The 23,648-nt window shown below is 52.2% G+C and overlaps 1 protein-coding gene across 2 annotated transcripts; it reads left to right on the top strand.

The window, feature by feature from the left end:
- The first annotated feature begins 352 nt into the window (after window positions 1-352).
- On the top strand, window positions 353-21,263 carry Slc41a1 (solute carrier family 41 member 1). 2 transcript variants are annotated; one of them, XM_057770027.1, is made up of 11 exons: window positions 353-745; window positions 2,389-3,352; window positions 11,601-11,708; window positions 12,635-12,706; window positions 13,296-13,440; window positions 13,576-13,722; window positions 14,403-14,550; window positions 15,493-15,572; window positions 16,396-16,530; window positions 16,788-16,936; window positions 19,063-21,263. In XM_057770027.1, the coding sequence occupies exons 2-11, from the start codon at window positions 2,978-2,980 to the stop codon at window positions 19,246-19,248; spliced, it is 1,545 nt and encodes a 514-aa protein (XP_057626010.1). In that variant the 5' UTR covers window positions 353-745; window positions 2,389-2,977; the 3' UTR covers window positions 19,249-21,263. The 2 variants fall into 2 exon arrangements, with proteins under 2 accessions (XP_057626010.1, XP_057626009.1); XM_057770026.1 differs by having other exon boundaries at window positions 2,359-3,352.
- The last annotated feature ends 2,385 nt before the right edge of the window (window positions 21,264-23,648 follow it).

Below are 23,648 nucleotides of genomic sequence, written 5' to 3'. Positions count from 1 at the left end.
CGGGCACTGGCGATCGCCAGCTGGCCGGCCCACGGGGGTGGTTTCGGGTCTTCCGGAAGGCTAGAGGCTCACGACAGAGAGTCAAGATGCAGGGGTACATGTGTACAGGCTCGCTCGCCTTGCGAGGCCACGAGAACTCAGGCGCGCACCACCGGCCCGCGCGCCCGAGCACCGCGAGCCCACGCCACACTCGGACTCCGAGTTCCCGTAGCTCTGCTGCGTTTCTCCCCCCGCCCCCGCTCACGGAGCGCGGGAAATGGGCGGGGCCTGGGCGGGGCCCGCCCCTCTCCCTGCCCTGATTGGCTGATGCAGTTGTCCATCCTGAATCTATTTTTTGATGGAGGAGGGGGGTGCCACCCGCTCTGCCCCAGATCACGTTTGCCACCCACAGCTATCCACTCTTGTCCAAGTCCGTGGGCAAGAGGCGATTGGGGGTGAGCGAGCTCGGCACCCCAGGCCCTGTCCGGTCCTCGCCGGCCCGAGGCGGAATATCCTGCACTCCAGGCCACTTCCCCATCGTGGAATCGGAGCGGCGGCCTCGCAGGAAGGCAGAAGCGAAATGTAGCGAGCCGGGTGTCGCGGTTGGACACTCGCCTTGGCTGGGAGTGTAGCGGGGCACACGCTGGGGCTCGAGGAGGACGGCTGAGGGGGAGGAGTGATGAAAAGAGGGGGTACCCTGCACACCCCGATACCACGGGCCCCTGCTGCCACTCTCCAGGCGCCCTTCATCCCCATCGAGGCGCAGGTCAGTGTTGTTGGGTCTGGGGTTAGGTGGAGGGGGAGAGCGGGGACTCTAGCACGCAGCGCCTTTGCAGAGTTTGAGTTGCTAGGGAGGCGGCGGAAGCCGGCCAGTTACTCTTCCTTCCCACCCCTGTAGTTGGAGATGCCCAAACAGGTCTTTTTGTCCATCCCCGCCTGGGAAGGAGATGGGGCGTCCTAGGGCCTCAGGCCCATCGGTAGTGGCCTTACTGGTGATGTAGTTGAGGGACTGGCCTGCCCCCTTGCTAGCCCCCTTCCAGGTCAAAGTGACCTGCCAGCGAAATGGGAGGGGTAGTGGTGTCAGGTTTTAACTAACGAACTCAGAAACTTTTCTGGCGTGGGCGCTCTGGACTCACAGTGAGGATCTTTGAAAACAACGGTGCTGTGTTTAAGGTGGCTTGGCTGGAGACCGAGCAGATGGAGGGAGGACTCATAACTTGGACCCTAGAGTTTGAGTCTGCCTTAACCAAACCGGAGTTGACTAATTGTGAGTGTTTGGAATACTAACAGCCTGTTCATCATACCTGCAAAACCCTCTGGAATTTTTTTTTTTTCTTTTGAGAGCCATGCTGGTGAAATGCAACAAGCTGGAATCAAGGCCGGGGGATTCCTTTAAGAAAAGTGGAGCGGGGAAGGTAGACACACGATTAGCTGGGACTCCTGGACTTGCCTTCCTTTGTTTTTCTTTCCTCCTTCTCCACCTTTTACTGATACTTTTGTTTGTTTTTAAGAATTGCGCTCTGTCCAGCTGTTAGGAACTCTCGGGAACTGGGGGAGCCTAAGTAACCAAAATATGTAGGTAGTTTTATTACCCTCTGTCTCTTCAACCTAGTTAACTGCCATGTCCTAGCTGAAGTTCACTCGGCCAAGCATAGAGGAGAGAGAAAAATACAGACAAGAGCCCAGACCAGGGCCAGCCTCTGAGGTCTCTGTAATGCTGTTGACTCTCAAGGGCAGGAGTAGGTAGTAAGTAGGCCTCTGGCTCTTGGCCTTGGTCTGGCAGGCTTGCCCTGCCCCGCTGCCTGGTGAGTCCTGCTGGCATTTTCCCTCTTGGGGGGCCAGGGCAATTAGAGGTTCGGGGATGCGTCTCTGGACAATCAGTCTCCCTGTTTGTTTGCTCTGCCTTTCTACGGCTGTCTTGTGAAAAGTCATTCACAGAATAGTGACTGGGTAGGGGATTTGTGACTTACCGCTAAGGTAAGTAAGTTAACTACACTTAACACTGAGTTCTGATCAAGATTTGAGAAGACAACCCCTGAGAACATCTCTGCCCACCCCAGGCGACTCAGAAGGCAATGCCAAAGTCTCCTACCTAGCCTCTTCCTGTGGAGTCATGGTTTGCTGTCTGGCGGGGGATTGTTAGGATGAGAACCTATTGGGCCTCCACATGAAGTGGGCAAGGCAGCGTAATTTTAGTGGGGAAAAAAAACAGCAAATAGCCACCTCTGTAACAGACTACATCATGCACTGGAGATTGTCCTTGTAAGAACTGGTTTTTGCTATGTACTGACATGCTCCTCTCTCTCTCTCTCTCTCTCTCTCTCTCTCTCTCTCTCTCTCTCCCTCTCCCTCTCTCTCTCCCCCTTCCTCCCACATAAGGTGTTCCACACAAATTCTTGTGACTTTAAGGACCAGGCAACTGAGAAAGTACAAGATCTTCTCAAGAAGGGAGGAGACCTCTGGGAAAGAGGAGAAAGACAGCAGACACTATCCTGGGACCAGCTGAGCCCAAGGTGCTGCGGGAAGCTGAAGGCACCCAGCAGGAGTGGGAAGAAGCCCCAGCCCCAGATTGAGGCTGTGTTCTGAACAATCGGAACTCATTTCCGCGTTCACAAGAGAGGGTTGCAGTATCAGGCACTCCAGACTCAGGTTGAGCCCTTCTCTTCTGCATGCCCCTGCTCTGAGGAGCTGGCCATTGAGAACCAAAGATTTACCCCCCTACATAGTGCAGAGCTGGGGGTAGGCACCGGCACCCCTAGTGGCAGCTGCTGCGTCTGAGTGAAGAGTTTGTTTCCTTCCAGCCCCGGGCTGCGTTGCTTGATGGGGCTGCCTTTTGGTAGATCAGTTTTTACAGTGCCAGGCAGGAGTGGAGAGCCGTGGGAAGAGGTCCTGCGGCACTCAAGCCTGGGTTCAACCCAAGACTAAGCTCTTTCCCAAGTTAGAGTCGGAGCGAGAAAGAAAAGTAAATAATTCTCCCCTCCTCTCCCCCCTGCCTGTCATGTCCTCTAAGCCAGAGCCAAAGGACATCCACCAGCCGAACGGTACTGGCCCTACTCCCTCACCCTGCTCTTCGGATGGCCCTGGGCGAGAGCCCTTGGCTGGGACCTCAGAGTTCCTGGGGCCTGATGGGGCTGGGGTGGAGGTGGTGGTGATTGAGTCTCGAGCTAACGCCAAGGGAGTTCGGGAGGAGGACGCGCTGCTGGAGAATGGGAGCCAGAGCAACGAAAGTGACGACGTCAGCACCGACCGGGGGCCTGCGCCACCCTCCCCGCTCAAGGAGACCTCCTTCTCCATTGGCCTGCAAGTGCTGTTCCCCTTCCTCCTGGCGGGGTTTGGGACTGTGGCAGCTGGCATGGTGCTGGACATTGTGCAGGTAAGACCCGAGGAGGATAGATTCTGCTCGCAAGCCCTCGCTTCCTCGGCCTTCTGGGAACTTCCTCTTCATCTTGGTGTCAGAAGCAGCTGCTGCTTCCTAGAATACTATTTCCCTTTGGATCACATCCTTGGCTTTATCCTTGTCTCTGTTACTTTCTACAGAAGCCTCCGAGAAGCCAAGTAGCTCCAGGGAGGTGGTCAGGGCAGTATTGCCTAACAGTAACAGATGAAACTCTAGTTCTCAAGCTGAAAGGAGGAGAGAGGGGCAGGGCTGTTGCTTGCCATGATGCCACAGTGTTGTTGAGACGGCTCTCCCTTCATGTCTGCTTTCTCTTACTTTTCAAGCCTCTCTTCACTTCCCCTTATTGGCCGTTTCAAGGATACCCATGATAGAAAGCGCCTTTTCAAGCCTTCTCTTCCCTTCCCCTGCTGGGCAGGAATTTACTCAGCTGTCAGGAAAGTCTCTGATCCAGTGAGAAAGCTCTTAAGGCATTTTGGATTGCTTGTCTTTGTGCATCCTTGGCACGGTCTCCTTGGTGAGTGAGGATGGTTTGGGAATGTGGCATAAGATCTGAAAAGGCTATAAGTGCTGGGGATGAAAACAAAACATAACCAGACCTGGGTAGAACCGTCTCTCCTCGTCTGTCACGAACCTGCTCTGGGCCCCGGCAACGGGATACCAGGTAGAAGGAACAGTAAGAGTTGGTAGGACCTGGAGCCTGCCGTATTGAGTGTGTTGTGAGTCAGGGCTTACCAAGAGCCTCCAGGTTGGAGAGAGAAAGTCTTGTTTCTAAGTAAAAGTTTTTTGAAACTCAGGGAGGCATACTGTGCTTTCTACCAGTGCTAAGTGCATCTGAGTTAATCAGGATATGGCTAGTGGCTACTAGATACTAGCTCTATCCAAGTACAGAGGCAGGTGTTTTGACCCGTGTCCATGGGGACCACTCCTCCCCCATCCAGGCTTCCCTTACTATGCTGTTACCCTAAAGGGTATGAAGCTCAGTGTCACCTCCCCATGCGCCCAGCTCCTGCTCAACACCATGCACACAGAGACTGCTGTAGTGGTCCCCAGGCCCGTCTGGGGGGGGGGGGTGCTGAAGGGGTTGGTTGTAGATGCTGTCTAAAATGTGCATGTAGACCCTGAGTCTTCCAGCTTTGGAAGCTAATGAGAAGGGTATTTGTAGCTGGCAAGAGTGCCCGGTGCTGGCTGCCTCCCTTCTCCTCAGACCTGTTATTGTGAGGACTGTTCCTACACGGAGGTTAGGAGGCCAGTCCAGAGCTTGGGACTCCTCCCCTGCTGGTCGCTTTTCTTCCTAGGGCCAAGAGCAGGAGGAGGAAGGAGGAAAGACTTGAGACTGGTTTTGGAGTCTGCCTCGCCTCTCCTTTCTGAGGCCCTCATTCTCATTACCACTCTGTGAGTTCTAGATTAGTCCCATAAAGAGCTGCAGGGCTGACAATGCAGTTCAGTGGTCCAGTGCTTGCCCAGCGTGCACAAAGCCCCTGTTTCCATCCCCAGCACCGCAAGGCGAAAACCAGGGGGTACAGAACCATCATCCTGGGGTGAATTAGGAGACACTTAGTTTCTGGATAATGATGATGATAATGAGAAGGGGTATTAGGGGGGCTTTTCTGTAAGCCTAAAAAGTAGGAAAAGGGCATCGATCTCAATTCTGTAGATGGGAAACCGAGCCATAGATATGCTGCTTGCTCATCTCTCCCAGAGCCTATGTCAGTAACCTTTGTTATGGCCAGAATTTGCAACCTGGCTTAAGATTGTGAGGAGCCTGCTGTTTTTGTCTTGTCTTGAAGAACAGGGCAGACTGGGCACCAGGACAGTTGGTGTTGGCTTTTAAAGGGAACCAGAGCCAAAGGGCCAGGAGGATCAGTCCCTGATCTCCCACATGTCAGGGTTCCAGGAAAGGAACAGACCTCTGATGTCTTGCTTTATGCCCATGGACCTGAGACATTGAGAGATTTAGGTAACAGGTACCTGGAACCCCCCCGCCCAGCATGCCCACAGAGGGCTGGCATCTCCCTGGGTGTGACATCTTGGTTCATACCAGAGCTAGGGTTCAGTTGTTGTAGATGGCACTGACTGACTTGTTCCTGGGCCCCTCCCCCTCTAGTCCCACCACAGCTGGGCTAAAGTAGGGCCCACAGATGACCACAGCAAGATGACTAGAGCTGGTGAATGGGAGGACAGGACGGGGAGCCACTCTACATCCAGGGTAGTGATGGGGGCGACAGATGCTCTTGGATACAGGAGTCACACCTGTGCTCTCCCCTCACAGGATGAAATAACCTGCAGCGAGACAGTCTAGAAGGGCCCATGATGGGGCCCTCTGGTGGTTGTTCAAGGTCCCTGTTGTTAGGAGCACCTCAGTACAGATGCCTCCCTGGCCCAAGGTTCCACTGCAACCAAGACTGAGCTTTTCCTAGCAGACCCGCTCCTGTCTCTTGTCTGACCTCTCACTTCACTCCATGTAGCCCCCACAGTGAAATAAAGAGCCTAGGTTTTTCTCCAGAGTATGAAAGGAGAAGGAGACTGTAGTCTGTTGTGACTTGCCCAACTGCAGCCGGTATTTGCTAGGGAAGTAGGACCAAGCCCAGTGTTGCCTTCAGAAAAAGACTGCATGGAAGCCTCAAGCTGCCCGTGCTTTGTGACCCTCCCCCAGCTCTGTCCTGGGCTCCTGCAGGGCATCACGTCCAGAGTCTTTCAGCCTTGGTGAGGAATGAGTGACAGGAGGCTGTGCATGATCTCCGTTGGACCTCTCAACTAGATTAGAACCTCGAGGGGGCTCCCTCTCATTTTAACGCACTCTTTACTTGCTGAGTACCCACAGAAAGTAGGCCCCTTCTCTGGTATCTTCAGAGATGGAAGTGCGCGCACGGCAGCTTGGCCTTGGGGAAGAGGTGTGGGAGGTGGCTGGAGCCCCTGGGCAGGACGCTCAGATCCTGTTTCCCTTGATCACCTCTGCTCTGCCCATCTCTGCCTCCCGTGTTTGTCACGCCGTGTGCTGTGCACAGCTCTGTCCCTTCAGGCAGTGCCCTGAGGCCCTCTGCTTGAATACCTGCAGGATGCCCGGGACGAGGCTCTAGCAGATGGAAGCAATGGCCAGCCTGACCCGAGATGGTACCTGGCCCTAGAATCAGAGTTTGGGCCCGTTGAGTGCCTTCATTCCATCTCTTCCTGCCCTCGTGCTTGCTGGTGTGTTTCCAGAGCAGGGGGCTCTGCCAGATGAGGTTGCAAGTGGAGGAGCAGGTTGGATGGCTTAGGAAGGAGTCACACGCAGCAAGGCCTCTGAGATGTGAGGCTTGGTCACTGCCCTGGGTCAGGGTGAGCTTTGAGTGTGGAGGCTGCTGTCTCATCGCATATCAGGGGTCAAAGAGAGAGAACAAAGAGAAGAGGGGCCCGGATTCTGAGGAGCAGTTAAAAATCCGTAAGTGTTCCTCTCTAATCCCAAGCCAAGCAGCTTGCTGGACCCTGTTCCATCCCCATTGATACAGGGAGGTGTGGGTGGTAGCTTGACTAACAGCTTAGCTGACTGGTTTGGTTTCAGGGGCAGGCGCTCCAAGTCAGGGTGAACAGGATGAGCCTGAATTAGGCCACCACCTTCATCTACGCCACTCCATTCTCAGCCTCTAACCTCAGGACGGCCATGCTTTCTGGCTGGCTCTGCTTCTCATGCATCCATACAGGCCATAGACCCACAGCCTGATGTACATTTTCCATCTCATCCCTTCCAAAACCCCACAACTTCTAGATCCCTCTGTAGTTAAAAGCAGAGAGCACACATGCATTGGAAGGAGAAGATGAGGGGTGCTCGTGGTGGCAGCTGGGGGCGGGTTAACTGAACTTTATACATTCTTTTCTTCAGGATCGTGTTGCTGTGTAGCCCAGGCTAGACTCAAACTCACAACCTTCCTCATCATCCTGAATGGTAGACTTACAGGCAGACATATGCCACCACCAGGCCCAGCTGCACGTGTGTGTGTGTGTGTATAATAAAGACATGCTATACTCCTTACAGACAGTTCAGAAAATGTCCCTTGCATATACTTGGAGTGTTCCTTTCTGCGACTTTTCTCTTTTACTGGCCTATGCCCCGTCGCCCTCGCCGTCTGGAGAGCTAGCAGCTTGGGCGCAGGTAGGCAAGCATTTGGGTGAGGATAAGGTGTGGGGCTGTGTTCTGAGAGCGCTCCAGAAGCCCACAGTCAGCACACTTGTCAAGGGAGGGGAAGACTTCTTCCTTCTCTGAAGCTGCCTATCCAGTTTGAGATGGGCAAGACTGTTTGGGCCTCGCTAAAGGAAGCTGAATCCGCAGGGGTGGGTGTTCCAGCCTTGTCTGAGAGTGACACTCCCCAAACATGGGGCACCTCCCAGGGGCTGCCTGGGAGGGGAGATGATACTCACCTTCCCTAGCATTAGCTGAAAGGTGGGAACTGCTGTGGAGGGGGAGTGAGGGGGGTGCTCTTCCCTCACAGGAGTCTTCAGAGAGCCTAAGTCCCTTAGGAGACGCTAAAAAGGATCCTCGGCCCAGGAGCTCAGACGGGACTGCTCTAGCCCTGAAGAAATGAGCTATTCTCTGGGTTCTACTCACGACACACACCCCATGACTCTAACAAAAAGTCAAGGTCTTTGCCTTATAGGCCACCCAGTGTTTCAGCCTCTGCTCCCTGTTCCCAGACCATTCCGATGGCCTCATGCATCTTGGGTTTTGGTTTTGGTTTGGTTTTTCTCGAGACAGGGTTTCTCTGTGTAACAGCATGGGCTGTCCTGGAACTCACTTTGTAGACCAGGCTGGCCCTGAAGATACCCGCCTGCCTCTGCGGTGCTGGGATCAGAGGCTTGTGTCACACTGCCCGGCTTTGTTTTGTTTTTTGAGATAAACTCTGTCTGTGCTTTCAGCTGTCTTCAGACTCTCAGTCCTCCTGCCTGAGCCTCTGAATGCTAGAATTGCAGACACACCATCTAGATTGTCTGTTTGTTTTTAAGATTTTTATTTATTGTGTGTATAATGTTCTGTCTGTCTGTTTTGTCTGCGTGCCAGAAGAGGGCACCAGATCTCATTACAGATGGTTGTGAGCCACCATGTGGTTTCTGGGAACTGAGCTCAGGACCTCTGAAAGAGCAGTCAGTGCTCTTAACCTCTGAGCCATCTCTCCAGCCCCTGTTTGTTTGTTTTTAATGTTGCAGGAAGTCACACAATGTGAAACTATACTGTGGCCTTGAAGTGTGCCCCCAGTTCCCTTTTTTCTGACTTACACTGTACATCCATATAATGCTAGTTCCCTTCTCCGGGCCCTCAGTCCTTAGCACCCACAATTCTCTTTTTATTTCTATGAATTCGATGACTACTCCAGAGTGTGGAATAAGTGGAATCATACAATATTCGCCCTGTTGTGGCTGGTTTGGTTGGTAGCACGGGACAGAATTTCCTTTTCAAGGCTGAGTCATACTTCAGTATTGTTGTGCCGTATCTTACTGGCCCACTCAGCTACTGATGGACAGTTAGATTGCTTCCACCTCTGGACTGTCATGAGCAGGAGTGTATTCCTTCAAGATCCTGCTTTCAGTTGTTCTGGGTAAACACTTAGAACTTGGGGGTAAGTAGTCAGGGGAAGTACTAGGGTTGCTAGATCATAATCACTCATTCATTTACTGTGTGTGTATGTATGATATGGATTGGGTACATGTTATATTTACTGTGTGTGTATGTATGATATGGATTGGGTACATGTGTACGTACGTGGAAACCAGTGGTCAGCACGGGACGTTTACTGTGTGTGTATGTATGCTATGGATTGGGTACATGTTATATGGGTATGTGTACGTACGTGGAAACCAGTGGTCAGCACGGGACGTTTACTGTGTGTGTATGTATGCTATGGATTGGGTACATGTTATATGGGTATGTGTACGTACGTGGAAACCAGTGGTCAGCACGGGACGTTTTCTCTGCTGCTCTTCACCCATTTGTTGTTGTTGTTGTTGTTTATTTTTGGTTTTGGGTGGGGTTTTTTTTTGTATTGTGTGTATGGGGGGGGGCGTTTTACCTATATTATGTCTGCATCACGTGTATGCCTTGTGCCTGGAAAGGCCAGAAAAGGGTGTCAAATTTTGGGAATTATAGACGGTCGTGAGCCACCATGTGGGTATCGGGACTAGAACCTAAGGAACCTGAGTCTTCTGCAGTTACAGTTAGTGGTCTCGGTCTCATCTCTCCAGACTGCCTTCACTTTTTTTTTTTTTACATAGAGTTTCTCATTGAACCTGGAGTTCATGGGTTGGCTAAGCTGGTGGCTTAGTGATCCTCAGGGCCCCGCAGGTCTTGGTACTGAGGTTACAACATACACAACTATGCCTGAGTGCCAGGGATGCACACTCAGGTACTTGGGCTTGTGTGACAGGCACCTGACTGACAGAGCCATCTCCCCAGCTTGTTGGTTTGGTTTAGTTTGGTTTGGAGACAGGATTTCTCTCTGTGTAGCCCTGGCTGTCCTAAAACTTGCTCTATAGATCAGGCTGCCCTCAAACTTAGAGATCCGGGATCCACCTGCCTCTGCCTCCCAAGTGCTGGCATTAAAGGCACGCACCATGCTTGTTTATTTTTTAAGACAGGGTCCTGCTATGTAGGCCATGAGCTTTCAGCAGAGCCTTTACCTCCCCAGTGCTGGGGATACAAGCATATCCACCACATACAATTCATCTCCCATGTGAGGAACTGCCATGCTGTTTTCATAGAAGCTATACTCCCGCCAGTCATGCAGACGTGTTCTGATCTCCATGTCCGTACAGCCCGTGGTGTTTTCTGTCTGTGTTCTCAGCCACCCTAACCAGTGTGCAGCAACATCTCACTCTGGCTTTGATTTGCAGCCTTGCTCTTGAGCTTTAGAGTAGAGGGACTGGAGTTGCCTGGTGGGCTCCAGTCTGACCCCTGAACACGTGAGCAGGAACATGATGTCTTCGGAACCTGTCTGAGGGCCCAGCTGGCCATTGTGAGGAAGCATGCTGGGAAGACAGCATGAGACCCCTCCCTGTATCTATCTGTGCGCCTGTGTCTGTGCGCCTGCCCATCACAGCACCCCATCTCTAGACACCCAAACCAGCCTTCATATTAATCTGCCTGCTGTTCGCCCTCCTCCCTTTACAGAACCTGCAGACTTTCCATTCTTAAAGCCCCATAGCCCTTTCAGGCTAGGAAGGGAGGCATAACCTGGACTTCTTTAGGAAAGCCTTAGTTTTAGTTATAACTAAGGGGCTTTCAGTCACCAGCCTGGATTCCTACAGTACCTGGGGTAGAACATTCTTTTCTTTTTTTGTTTTTTGTTTGTTTGTTTGGTTGGTTTGGTTTGGTTTTTGGTTTTTTGAGACAGGGTTACTCTGTGTAGTCCTGGCTGTCCTGGAACTTGCTCTGTAGACCAGGCTGGCCTCAAACTCATAGAGATCCACCTGCCTCTTAGTACTTTTCTGAACCTCCGGTTTTCTCATGTGCAAAATGGGAAGAAAAATAGCTCTTCATTGGCTTGTTGAGGTGACTAGATAAGAAAATACACTAACATATGTCAGCCGAAGAAGTCGGTGGGAGAGCCAGGACCGACTGACCTAGGACTAGAACCCGCGTCTCCCGAGGCCCAGTCTCTCCCAACATGGGTATATGTGCTTCTGTTAGCGAAGATAATGGGAGCATAGAGAGGAGCAAAAAATCTCTTGCCGACTAGCATAGGAGAAGCACCCTCTAAATGCAGAGCTTGCTAAGGAAAGTACTCACTGTGGCTGAGTCCCAAAGCCCTTGGAAACAGAAACCAAACAAACGTTCTAATCACCCCAGCCCCAGTCCTGTGGAGCCCAGCTCTCCACAGCTGAGACAACACTTCCCAAGGCTGAGGCCACAGAGAAACTGGATGAAGGCAAGGGGGCTGCGGAGTGCTGTTTGAAAGGACATTACCAAGGGGTTCGGAGGCAAAGCCAACTCGGGGTGATTCCCCTGTGTGTCCCCACGAAAGCATACGGAAGGGACAATCAGACTAGGAGTTTCACCTGTTCTGGAAGGGGGTTGGGCTGTGCTTTCTGGAACTCTTGGGCTTATTGTACCCCCGGGCTTCTCACAGGGAGGTCTGGTGCCTTGTGTGCTCGCCCCTGCTGGTCCTGTTCTCCCTTCTGTCCCCTGACCCCACTCTCTGTTCAGCTTCAATGCCGCTCCTTTGAGGTACTGAGGTTCTTGGGCTTTGTGTTTATCTTACAGCACTGGGAGGTCTTCCAGAAGGTGACAGAGGTCTTCATCCTGGTGCCTGCACTGCTGGGGCTCAAAGGGAACTTGGAGATGACCCTGGCGTCAAGGCTATCCACTGCAGTGAGTGTCCTAGCTGTGAGGAGCCGGGGAGAGGGGCAGGGAGAAGATAATGGGTAACACAGAGACGAGTAGGTGTTCACACAACTGTCTGGGCCTGGGAAGGGAAGGGAAGCCATGGAGGGAGATCCCAGACTGGGTGTCCTGTCCCCAGGCAGGGGCTCCCTGCCCAGAATGGTCCCCAGGCTTGGACTCTGGATGTCCCAGCCATCCCTGGATGCCTGCCCCACCTCCTGCTTTGCAACCTACCTCGTGACTGTTTGTGCAGCTTCGACAGGCAGGCGTCATGCTGGTCCCTCCAGCCACACAGGTGGGGGCCTCCTCTGATCTCCAGCCCTACTCTGCAGCTGGGCAGGAGCAGAGCCAGGCCCTCCCCACAGTCCTCCAAACCATCCCCCTTCCCCATCACAGCTTCTTCGAGAGAATAGGCATTTCCATCTCCCACAGTCCTTTCTGTCTGCCACAGCCATTCGTGGACTAAGCCCAATAGACAGCCATGGCTGGGAGGCACGATGTGTTAGAACTCAGGAGACCAGGCATGACCCTCTGTGACCAGTTCTGGAGAAGACAGTGTAGAGGGCAGCCAGCCTAAGGCACCCCTTGCTCTTCCTTTCTTCTGGCTGGTGCCACCCACTCCTTTCCAAATACTGGCAGCCTCAGGCCTGGACCAACAACTGACCTTGCCTTCCCTAAGAGAACAAGCTGCTTCAGCATCATGCAGATCCATGAAGGTTCGTGCTGGCTGGATAAACAAGACAGGATGGAATCTGCCTCAGCTCCCCTCACATCCTGGAACTCATCTGCCTTGGGTGCTTTCATAGCCGAGTCCCAGAGTCTTAAGCTATAGGCATTGCTTTTTGATCCAGTCTAACAGATAGAACCCCAGGCCCCGTGCAGCAAGCTGCAGCCCCTCACCCTCCCTCTTCCAGGCCAATATTGGACAAATGGACACACCTAAGGAACTCTGGCGGATGATCACGGGGAATATGGCCCTCATCCAGGTAAGAAAACATGGACCAGAGACAATAGGCGAAGCATCCCCTTAGTCAGGAATCCCTGAAAGGCTTAGGTCAGCCCAGCGGGCTCCTAAGAGGCTCTCCAGCATCCTGTAAAGTAGGCTAGGGGGTGACTAGTTACTCAGGAAAATGGCCAAGATAGGGAGGACCTCAGCAGCTTCCGTGTCACATGTCAGGCTCTGGGTGGATCAGGGGCTTTTGAGCCTGCACCAGTCTTTGTGGTAGAATCAGACTCGTGAGTGTTGGACTGGCCTCTGCCAGTGTTGTCCCATCTCCCCAGAGGCCACACAGATCGAATGTCTTCCCCCTTAGGTCCAAGGTCTTGGCTCTGACTGATCTCTGGGCTGTTGATCTCACCTCATCTCCAGTCAGCCAGTAGCGTGTCCTGGGTTTTTGCACGGTGCACTACCCTGTACTAAGGTCAGGACTAAAACAAAATAAAGGCTTCCTTCTAGCCTGCAAGGACTGTAGAGTCCAGTCCTGCCTACTTGCTAAGAGTTAGGAAGAGTCCACTGGGTGACCTCAACTAAGGAACTCTGCTCCAGGCTCTCCGCATGACCACGTCTCTCCGCAGGTGCAGGCCACGGTGGTGGGCTTTCTGGCATCCATCGCAGCCGTCGTCTTTGGCTGGATCCCTGATGGCCACTTTAGTATCCCGCATGCCTTCCTGTTGTGTGCCAGCAGTGTGGCCACAGCCTTCATTGCCTCCTTGGTGCTGGGTAAGAGAGGGAAGAAGGCACAGGGGTGAGGGTGCTGCTCCCAGGGTGTTGACTCTGCCCGGCATCTCGGTGCCGTCTTTTGTTGGTCGGGGCTCCTCTTTTCCTCCTCACCCCATGTGGCCTCCCTCTCACTAGGTATGATCATGATTGGAGTTATCATTGGGTCTCGAAAAATTGGGATCAACCCAGACAACGTGGCCACGCCCATCGCTGCTAGCCTGGGCGACCTCATCACCTTGGCACTCCTCTCCGGCATCAGCTGGGGACTCTACCTGGAACTGAGTAAGGCTGAGGCCACTGGGAGTGCCGTGGGTGGACTCCGGGAGAGAATGGGGACCATTTTGCGAACGCATGAAGATTTTCGCCATATTGTTAATTGTATGAACGGTTTGCCACACCTCCCGGTCCTGGGGAGGCTGGACAGGCTCTCAGTTCACAGGCAGGCAGCAGAAGGGAGAGGTTCAGAACTCATCCCTGCTTCATCCTAGGGGTTTTGTTTCTCTTGGAGGGATGAGATGTGGAAAGGGGAAAGAAAAGAATGGAAGACTAGAATCTTCTTGTAAACTGAAGAAGGGGGAGGGGAGGGATTTCTGGGATCAGACCAAGACACACACAGTCTGGCGTCGGCTTCTGTTAACTTTACTGCCTGAGCTGGTTGTGATGGTGCACACCTATGATCCCAGCCACTCGGGAGGTGAAAACCAGAAGAAAGACTAAGGCCAACTTGGGCTACATAGCAAGGTCTTGTCTCAGATGGAAAATGAGAACTCTCTGCCTTCGTTTCCTCCTCTGGCCTCGCTGCCTCCTGGGTGCGCAGTGGTGATGAGGTGGGGTGATGCTCTTCCAGGCATCTGGGGTAAAATTAGGTTGAAGGGCTGGTCTCAGGACATCTGCAGGCTGAGCTGGGGGAGCTGGGGACTGGGACCCTGGTACTTATCTCCCTCTGCTCTCTGCCCTCTCAGAGCACTGGCGATACATCTACCCCCTGGTGTGTGCCTTCTTCGTGGCCCTGCTGCCTATCTGGGTCATGCTGGCCCGAAGGAGCCCAGCCACACGGGAGGTGTTGTATTCAGGCTGGGAGCCCGTCATCATTGCCATGGCCATCAGCAGGTAGGCTGGGGCCCCGAGTGTACACCCCTGTACGCCTCCCACCTCACTGTAGACCCCATCTGAAATCCCAGAGCAGGAAACGTGGAGTACATACTGGAAATGCATCCATAGTGTCAGGCATGTGTCCTGCTATTGCAAGTGACAGGAACCGTCTGTGTTAGGTTTCATTCCAAAGCAGGACGTATTGACCTTGGGAACCACAAAAAGCAGCTGTACCCAGGGACACACGCAATGCTATCGAGACCCTGGGAGTCTCCCACTCTGCCTTCCCTGTGGTGATCAGCAGTCCAGCTTTCTTTCCACCCTTCTGGCTCCTCCCAGCTCCAGCAAGAGGAGAGAGGCTTTCCCCCAACATTTGCACAAAGACCCAGTATAGAATGTCATTGCTTCCTGTTCAGTTGGTCACAGTTCTGTCTTGAACTGTCATTTGGTCTTGGGAATGCAGCTGTCTGGTTGGATGGGGAGATTAGCCACAATTGCAGCAGCGATACCTAGACCACAGTGACTGAGTCTGAAAGAGCTGGAGCCAGTGCCATTACCATAGCAGAAATCAGTGCTGAGCAGGCATGCGACCATGGTCCTCACGGGAAGGTGGTTCCACTCACTACTTGTCCCAGCATCACTATGCCAAGTCAGGAGATTATGAGCAGCAACTGCCGCATGCAAGAAAACCCAAGACTGAAAGGAGAGACTCCCGGAAGCCACTTGACTGCCCTTGTCCCCAGCATTAGATAGGCCTATGGGAAGGAGAAAAGGAGAAAAAGACAAGGTCTCCTGAGTAAATTGGGAGCATGAGGGTCACGGGAGAAGGTAGAAGGGGAGGGGAGGGGAGAAAATGCATAGCTCAAAAAAAAAAAAAAAATAGGCCTATGGCTCTCGTCCTAGAGACTACAGCAGGACCTTGCAGCGGTCTGCATGCCGTTTGTCTTTGTGTCTCTTTAGTGTGGGCGGCCTCATCTTGGACAAGACTGTCTCGGACCCCAACTTTGCAGGAATGGCTGTCTTCACACCTGTGATTAATGGTGAGACCTTAGCATCAGGGTTCCAGCAGGCTAGAGAGGAAAAGACTTAAAGACAGAGGTGGGGTAAAATGACCAACAGGGGACCATGAGGCCCCCAGAAATTACCAACATGAACATCTCTAGCCCTGGAAGGCCAAGGGGACCCAGAAATCACCTTGTGGGAGTCCAGTTAGAATTCCAGGCTGCCCCCTGCAAGAGTAAGCTTGCCCAAAAACAGAATAGGGTCTAGAAAAGAAAAAAAAAAAAAAACGACTAGACCCCTCTCGCTGCTCAGCTGGTGCCTCCCGCTGCACAAGTGAAGTAAAGGCATCCAGCGTGGGAGACTGGTGTGAGGCCTGCAGCCATCCACCACTCAGGGCAAAACTGAGAAGTGCAGAGGCTAGGGTGGGGTGTGACGTTAGAGGCAAACAGTAACTGGTAGTTTACTGGGACAGTACAAGATTAGAAGTCACACTTCCCACTGGAAACTGGTTATTGAGTCTGTGAGCTCTGGGTGCCTGGGTCAGCTCCGGAGCAAGCAGGTGTCTGTGCTACACAGTCAGGCTATGTCCCTGCCAACACACTCAGAGCCACTTCAAGGGCACATAGAACCGTCACACCTGCACGTAAGGGAAATTGAGAGCCTAGAGGATTCCTAAGAAGCGGTGAAGTATTTGTCTTCTTCCGTCACGTTCTGTTCTCCTGGCACATGGGCAAGGGCGATGTCTGCATCGACTCTAATGAAAGCAGAAGGCAGGGCCTCTGCAGATAAAAGACAGAGAATAAGGTGGCTTCCTCCCAGTCCCTCCTACCCCAAGTCTGAGTCCTGTGTGTCTCTCTGCAGGTGTCGGGGGCAACCTGGTGGCTGTGCAGGCCAGCCGCATCTCCACTTTCCTCCACATGAACGGCATGCCCGGGGAGAACTCTGAGCCAACTCCTCGCCGCTGCCCCAGTCCGTGCACCACCTTCTTCAGCCCTGGTAAGCACAGCTTCTCAGCCTCCCGGGTTCATTCCTGCCTCAAGGAAGGGGGTCTACAGACAGAACCTTCACTAGAGAGTCACCTGGGGCCCCTGGTTCAAGGTTCTCCTCTGCTGGGCTGTGCCTGCTATTCTGAAGAGTCGGGCCTGGAGGAGACATTGTCTTCTTCTGAAACACCGGGGACACAACCGTGTGCTGGCCTAGAACATGGCATTGACCATCCTGTGACCTTCCTATCTTCCTCTTTCCTCTTCCAGACGTGAATTCACGCTCAGCCCGGGTCCTCTTCCTCCTCGTGGTCCCAGGGCACCTGGTGTTCCTGTACACCATCAGCTGTATGCAGGGTGGGCACACCACCCTCACTCTCATCTTCATCCTCTTCTACATGACAGCTGCACTGCTCCAGGTATGGCCTCACGGAAGCGGGAGAGCCCAGGCGCCCACAAGGAATCAGAACCCCAAGTCTGGGCCTGGTCTCTGTACCTGGACAGCCACTAGCCAGGACTCAGGAGGATAGGCGGTGGCTCTAGAAGAGTTACTGCCGTGCTGCGTGACTTCAGCCTAGTCGAGTCCCTTCCCAGCCTCAGTGATACATTTTCAAATAGAGAGCAATGGACCAGCGGCAGGGTTACAGACAGGTGGATACAGGGTGCCTGACGGGGAGACTTGCACCACCTGCACCCTGCTGGGCCTCGCCCCAAAGCTCCACTTGACTGTTGCGTATTCCGGGCTTTGTTTAAATGAAGGACTCACAGCTACACAGGTAGAACAAGCGTCAAACCACTTTAGAGACAAATTCAGATTCAGGACTCCCCAGCCTTGCTGTTCTGTACTGCTGTGTTGTTGCTAGATTTGATTAAGCCATTCTCCTGTTGTTATCCCGCCAAACCCCCGGCTCAGTCCTTAGGAAAGCTGTGTGTTAGGAATCTCGGCAAGAGCTGGGCTAGGAATCAGTCATACGCTGTTTCCCAGCAGTAGTTACCCAAATCACCATGCTCCCTTGCAAATGCCATCAGGTGCACCAGTGACGGGAAAGGAGCGTAGGTATGCCAAGGGGCTGCTGTGGCTGTCTCAGCTAATCCCTTCACCTAGGTGCGAGGCCAACCCTTCGTCCCGTCTCCTATCTGGGAAGACCCTAAGGTCAGTTTTAGCTGTGCCTCCTTCTCTAAATCTGTGGAGAAGCAGAGTTCTGCCAGGTCGCCGTGCACCTGTCCTGGCGTGTGTCCTTGCGCGACTCAGGAGGCTAGATGTGAAGACAGCTGCTGCCGTTTCCACCCTAGCACGTCGAGTCACACTCTAGATGGGACTCCGCTGCAGCTGTCAAAGGGCTGTGACATTCCAGGGAGGCTGGACTGCAAAGCCAGGGCCAGGGCCAGGGGAATCCAAGGTAACTGTGCACAGTGCGGGGCGGATGTGAAAGGCCCTAGAATAGTAATCTCTGGTTTCTGCACCTGAGTCCCTTAAGGCGGAACTTTCATGCCACAGTCTTTACAAAGTACAAGAATAAATGCTCCCAGCTGACCATGGCAGATCCTAACCATTAGAAAGTGTCTTGTTCCTAGTGCTCTCCAACCCTAGAGATGGAGATGGCTCAGCGGTTAAGAGCACTGAATGCTCTTCCAGAGGGCCTGGGTTCAGTTCCCAGCACCCACATGGCAGTTCACAGGTGTCTGTATTTTTTAGTTCTGGGGGACCTGGCACCCTCATACAGACATGCAGACAAAACAGTAATGCATATAAAAATAAATAATTTAAAAAGAAGGAAAGAAAGGATCTCATTCTCATACAGACACGGTCATGTGGGGACCCCTCAACCCCTCAGCCAGGCACTAGCGCTCTAGATGAAGCGCAGCCCCTTTGGCAGAGTGCATGTAAACCCGACTAAGATGCGAACTCCTGTTGGGAAGGCCCGGGGTTAGGCCTGGGATTGTGCATTTGTGACACACTCCCCACTGCAGTTGATACTACTGGTCCTGGACCCAGTGCCTAGATTCTGATCTTGCTATTCTCAACCGTCAGTAATTACAGAAAGTACAAAAACCCAAAATAGCTAATCCAGAACGAGTTTTGAACTGTTGTGTATTATTACTGCCTTTGTATTTAGCTGACTTGTTCATAAACATTTTTTACAGATGATGTTAGAATAAACTTAGATTGTTTGAGGCCACAACGGGTTAGAAAGGGTGAAGAGAAAGCAGCTTGGATAGTCAGCTGTTACCCAGGTGACGAAGGAGGAAGATGCTTGTGTGAGAAACTGGCTCTAACTGCCAGCCCCTACCAGGCTCCTGGAGAGGCCAGCATGGCAGGAATTGCAGTAACTCAAGAATGGTCTGATCCAGAATTAGAGGCAAGGACAGAGTTCCTGTAAGGGCAGGATTTAGCTTAGAATCCCCCGGCTTAGTGTGAGCTGTCCTGGCAAAAAGGTTGTGACTGGCCAAGCCTTGGGATACACTGAACAGGTCAGTCATGTGGTCTCTGGCTCCCCCTGCAGGTGGAGGGTGGTTACAGGCAGAACCCCTTCTGTCTCTCCAGGTGCTGATTCTCCTGTACATCGCAGACTGGATGGTGCACTGGATGTGGGGTCGGGGCCTGGACCCGGACAACTTCTCCATCCCATACTTGACAGCTTTGGGGGACCTGCTTGGCACTGGGCTTCTAGCACTCAGCTTCCATGTCCTCTGGCTCATTGGGGACAGAGACACAGATGTTGGGGACTAGCTTAGCCGTTCAGCCCATTCCCCACCCCTCTGCACTTTCTATTCTATTTGGATCTTTTCCCTTTCATCACCCAACCCTACACTACACTCCCACGTCTTTCTGGGATTTCACTTTGATACCAAATTCTCATTATTTTCAATGGGAATTTTTATACATTGAGCCAAGTTTGGGTAGCAAGAATTCAGGAAGGACAGATGGACTGAAATAAGCAGGAAAAGTAGACTTTTGAGACAATCACCAAGTGCAATTCCATGGTGGGTGCCTCCTGGTGAGGTAGATTGGGACCTTGGCGTTCTGTCTGGCATCTGGGGACCTTTGGATTAGCTTTAGCAACCTCAGCCTTGGCCCTAATGAGAAACTCTTTGTAATAGGCTCTGGGTTGTTTTCAGTTTGGTTGAACAGAGGGATGAGGGATAATTAACACTCCCACACATATATGTACTTCTATAGAAATGGACCAACTTCAAAGCTCTGGCAGGAGAAAGTTGCTTCAGCCCCTAGTAATCACAGCCCCGTTGTTCTGGGCCAGCCTGCACGCAGTCAGGTGATCCGACTGTTCCGTCTGTGTACGTGTGCCTTGCCCAGCTGCCCGATTGCTGTCCAGCTGAACGAGCGGAGGCCTGGGCTCTGCATGGATCACTGTCATCCACAGGTCTCCAGAGGCCCCCTGAGTCTAGAGACCCTAGTGTCTCTCCAGGCCGCCTCTCTGGTTGTCCCCAAGCACTCCCTTTCCCCGCAGCTTGCCGGATGATGGGCTTTCAAGATTGGGGACAGGACAAGGAAATGTGGCAAATGAGACCGGTGCGAGCTGGGGGTGTTTCACGGCTGTTTAACCACATGGTTTGTGTTGGCCTCTGTCGCTTCCTGAACAGAGGTCAGTCGGCCTCTCTCTGGGCTCCTGTCCACTGACATTCCTTACCCATTCACTCATTCAGCAAATCTCAGCCTCCCTCCACGAGCCTCTCCACCGAGCAACAGCCACCGGGTGCCTACCACGTTAGTTCCAGTGCCAGGCATTGACTAGCCAGTGCTGAGGGGATCACAGCCCTAACCTCACCTCATTCCCTAGGTTACAGAGGCCATGTGTTCCCTCGCTATAGGTATCTGTGCCTACTTCAAGGCAAGGTCTGCCTCATTCCCTCTTTAGACCCGGACTCTGCAAGTGATTACCGGCCCCATTGCTCTGGCAGTTTTGTGTCCTAAAATACACCCCCCCCCCATACATCTCACCACACACTCAGAGGAGGGTTTAGAACGAGCAAGCTGGATATTAGTTGGCTGCTTTGGTATTTGCCTGTACATGATCAGAAGGAAACTGGAGTCTCTTCCCCAAACGGCTCAGTGACTGGGCTGCTCCCTAGCCTGTTAGTAGGAGCCCATAGACTCTTCCCCTGTGCCTAAGGATCGCCGTGCAAGAAAAGGGTTAAGCTGTACTGTGCCTGGACCTATGGAAACTTCGCACCCTTGTTCCTCCCACATCACCTGAAATCATAGAGCCTTAGAATTGGAAGGAGTCATAGAGATTCTTCTAGTTGAAGTTCTGTCGAGCAGAATAATACCATCTGGGCTTGTTTCTGTTTTTCCCTCTGGCCTAACCGCACCCCCAAACACAGGCTTGTATAGGCATCAAAGCCCGAGACTGTGACCCCAGGCTCCCCAGCCACTTACCCTATCCTGGTTTCTGGTGTTGCATCAGGTTGTCTAGAGACTGGATCATCCCTCTTTGCCCAGAAAACGGAAAGGTAGGCACACCCACCCGGCAGTCGTGAGCAGAGGAGGACTGGCGTGAGAGGGAAGTTGACTTCAGTCGAAGACTCATCTCTTCCCCCGGGTTGCACCTATTGCATGTACTTTTGGCCTGACTGGAAGAAACAAAATTAGTTTACTTTCATATCCTTCAAAAATTACAGAACTGTGTCTTAAGAGAATTATTTATAGTTGCTATAACTGAATTGACAAATGTCGACTTAACTGATAAATTATATTTGGTAAAATAAAGTGGAAGTTTATTTCGATGGCTGGCACTCCTGTGTGTCTCATCAGAAAAGCAGCCTCCGTCGTTTTCGTGGGCCCCATTCTGTGGTCCCAGTCCCGCCTCAGAAGTGGGAAGGGGCCAGTGCGTGACGGGCAAGGACCCACCTGAGGTTAGTAAGCTCATCTGTTGAGAAATGAGCAGTGGTGGTGTGGCTCGGATTTCAGAGGCTGAGAGCGGAGCCCTTGGGTTCAGAGATATTAGACTGTGGTTTCCCACCCCCATTAACGCGGTCTCCTTTTGTGCCGGCGGCAATGCTATCTATGAATTAGAATCCCTGCCTTGCAGAGGTTTATAGTCGAGTCGAATCAAAGTAGAAATGCTTTTTACCTGGAGAATTTACCATGTCCCTTCACTGTGCTCAACCCTGTAAACCCTGAGAAACTTACAAAACTGGTTCCGAAGGAACTGTGCTTCTACTTGGATTTATATGACCTTCCACAAACACTGACCCTCTCAGCTTGTTTCCTAACCTGGATTTTTATAGGATACAGGATATATGTTGTTCAGAAGGTAGTTGTGAGATGCACAAAGTTATGTTCCAGGTACTTGCTAAGCCACGAAGTACTACAAGATATTTAAAATGGATATGTTAATCAACATTCCATTGCTGTAACAAAATACCTGAGATAACCAACTTATAAAAAGGGAAGGGAGCCGGAGAGAGGACTCAGAGGTTAAGAGCTTGCTGCCCTTGTAGAGGACCACAGTTTGGTTCCCAGCATCCAACTTAGGCAGCTCACAGCCTGATGCCCTCTTCCAGCCTCCACGGCCACCTGCACAGACGCTGTGGGGAGATGAGCTCGTGTACATGCGCGCCCATACACACACACACACACACACACACACACCTGGTTTTGTTTTGTTTGGCTTGGTTTGGTTTTTCAAGACAGCGTTTCTCTGTAGCTTTGGAGCCTGTCCTAGTACTAGCTCTTGTAGACCAGGCTGGCCTCAAAGTGACAGATGCGCCTGCCTCTGCCTCCCGAGTGCTGGGATTAAAGGCGTGCACCGCTGCCACCCAGCCTTGCTTGCTTGTTTCTAAGGGAAGATTTCAGTACAAAGTTAATAAGCCTCCTTTCTGGGCTGTGGTGTAGATGCTGGCAAGGAACTTATGGTAGGGCGGCTGCAGCTCGTGGCCACCAGCAAAAAGCAAACAACAACAACAAAAATAAACACGGGAGGACTGGTGTTCCACAGTCCACTACAAAGCATACCCTCAATGGTGTAAAATGACCCCTTAATCCCCACCCGTTAAGTGTCTGGTACTTGCCAGTAGTGCTCAGCTGAGGACCACGTCTCTAATACATAGACCTTTAAGAAACATTCCCTGCTAAACTATAGCAACGGGACCAATGGAGACCATTGATGAGCAGTGTCCAGCCACCACAGGGTTAGCTGAGAAAGACCTCGTCAAGCATAGGGTTCAGGGAGGAGAGGCGAAGGGAAGCCATTCTACAGAGGGATCAGAAGTTAAAAGTCAATCTGTTATTTTTGAGAACAGAAAACAGTTCAAACGGCCTAGAAGCTGACCTCACAGCCAGTGAGACACATTATGGGGTCAGGGAAGAAGGCAGGGATAGTTTTTGTTTTGTGTTTTGAGACTTGCCATGGATCAAGAATGACCTTGAAGGGTGGACAGATGGCTCAGTGGTTAAAAAACACTGGCTGCTCTCCCAGACTATCTGGGTTCAATTTCCAGCACCTGTGTAGCAGCTCACAACCGTCTATAACTCCAGTTCTAGGGGATCCAACACCCTTACACAGACATACGTGTAGGCGAAACACCAATGCACATAACATAAAAACAAGTAGATCATTTTAAAAGAATGAGCCAGGCAGTGGTGGCACATACCTTTAATCCCAGAATTTGGGAGGCAGAAGCAAATGGAACTCTGTGAGTTCAAGACCAACCTGGTCTACACAGAAGAAACCCTGTCGAGAGAGAGAGAGAGAGAGAGAGAGAGAGAGAGAGAGAGAGAGAGAGAGAGAGAGAGAGAGAGAGAGAGAGAGAGAATGTCTGATTTCCTGCCTCTGGGATCACAGGCATGTGCCACCGTTTCCAATTTATACAGTGCTGTAGATCAAACCCGTGGATACTAGACAAGCAACAGCTGAGCTGCATCCCCAGCTAAACATGTATTTGTGATGAGGTAGATGCAGTAAGGCAAAGTCAGAGACTAACTTCCCCTGGGTCTCTCTGATGCCTAGGCCTTCTGTGAGAACCACCACTCATACAGGAGAGGATCTCTGCAAGGTACCACACAGCAGTATAAAGCACCAGTTTTGTGCTAAACGCCTGCTGATCTCAGGAATCAGCCTCTAATTCCCCTGGGCTCTAGGACTAACTCTTCAAAGTTAGCAAAGCTGT

The sequence above is a fragment of the Chionomys nivalis genome, chromosome 5 (genome assembly GCF_950005125.1).
Source record: "Chionomys nivalis chromosome 5, mChiNiv1.1, whole genome shotgun sequence".
Lineage (NCBI taxonomy): Eukaryota > Metazoa > Chordata > Mammalia > Rodentia > Cricetidae > Chionomys > Chionomys nivalis.
This window is presented reverse-complemented; position numbering and strand designations above follow the sequence as displayed.

Bases quoted from the DNA above. Each gene is read 5' to 3' on its own strand.
- Slc41a1 (XM_057770027.1), top strand. From the start codon at position 2,978: ATGTCCTCTAAGCCAGAGCCAAAGGACATCCACCAGCCGAACGGTACT. The intron at 14,551-15,492 runs GTAGGCTGGGGC...GTGTCTCTTTAG, and splicing joins ATTGCCATGGCCATCAGCAG to TGTGGGCGGCCTCATCTTGG. The intron at 16,937-19,062 runs GTATGGCCTCAC...CTGTCTCTCCAG, and splicing joins TGACAGCTGCACTGCTCCAG to GTGCTGATTCTCCTGTACAT.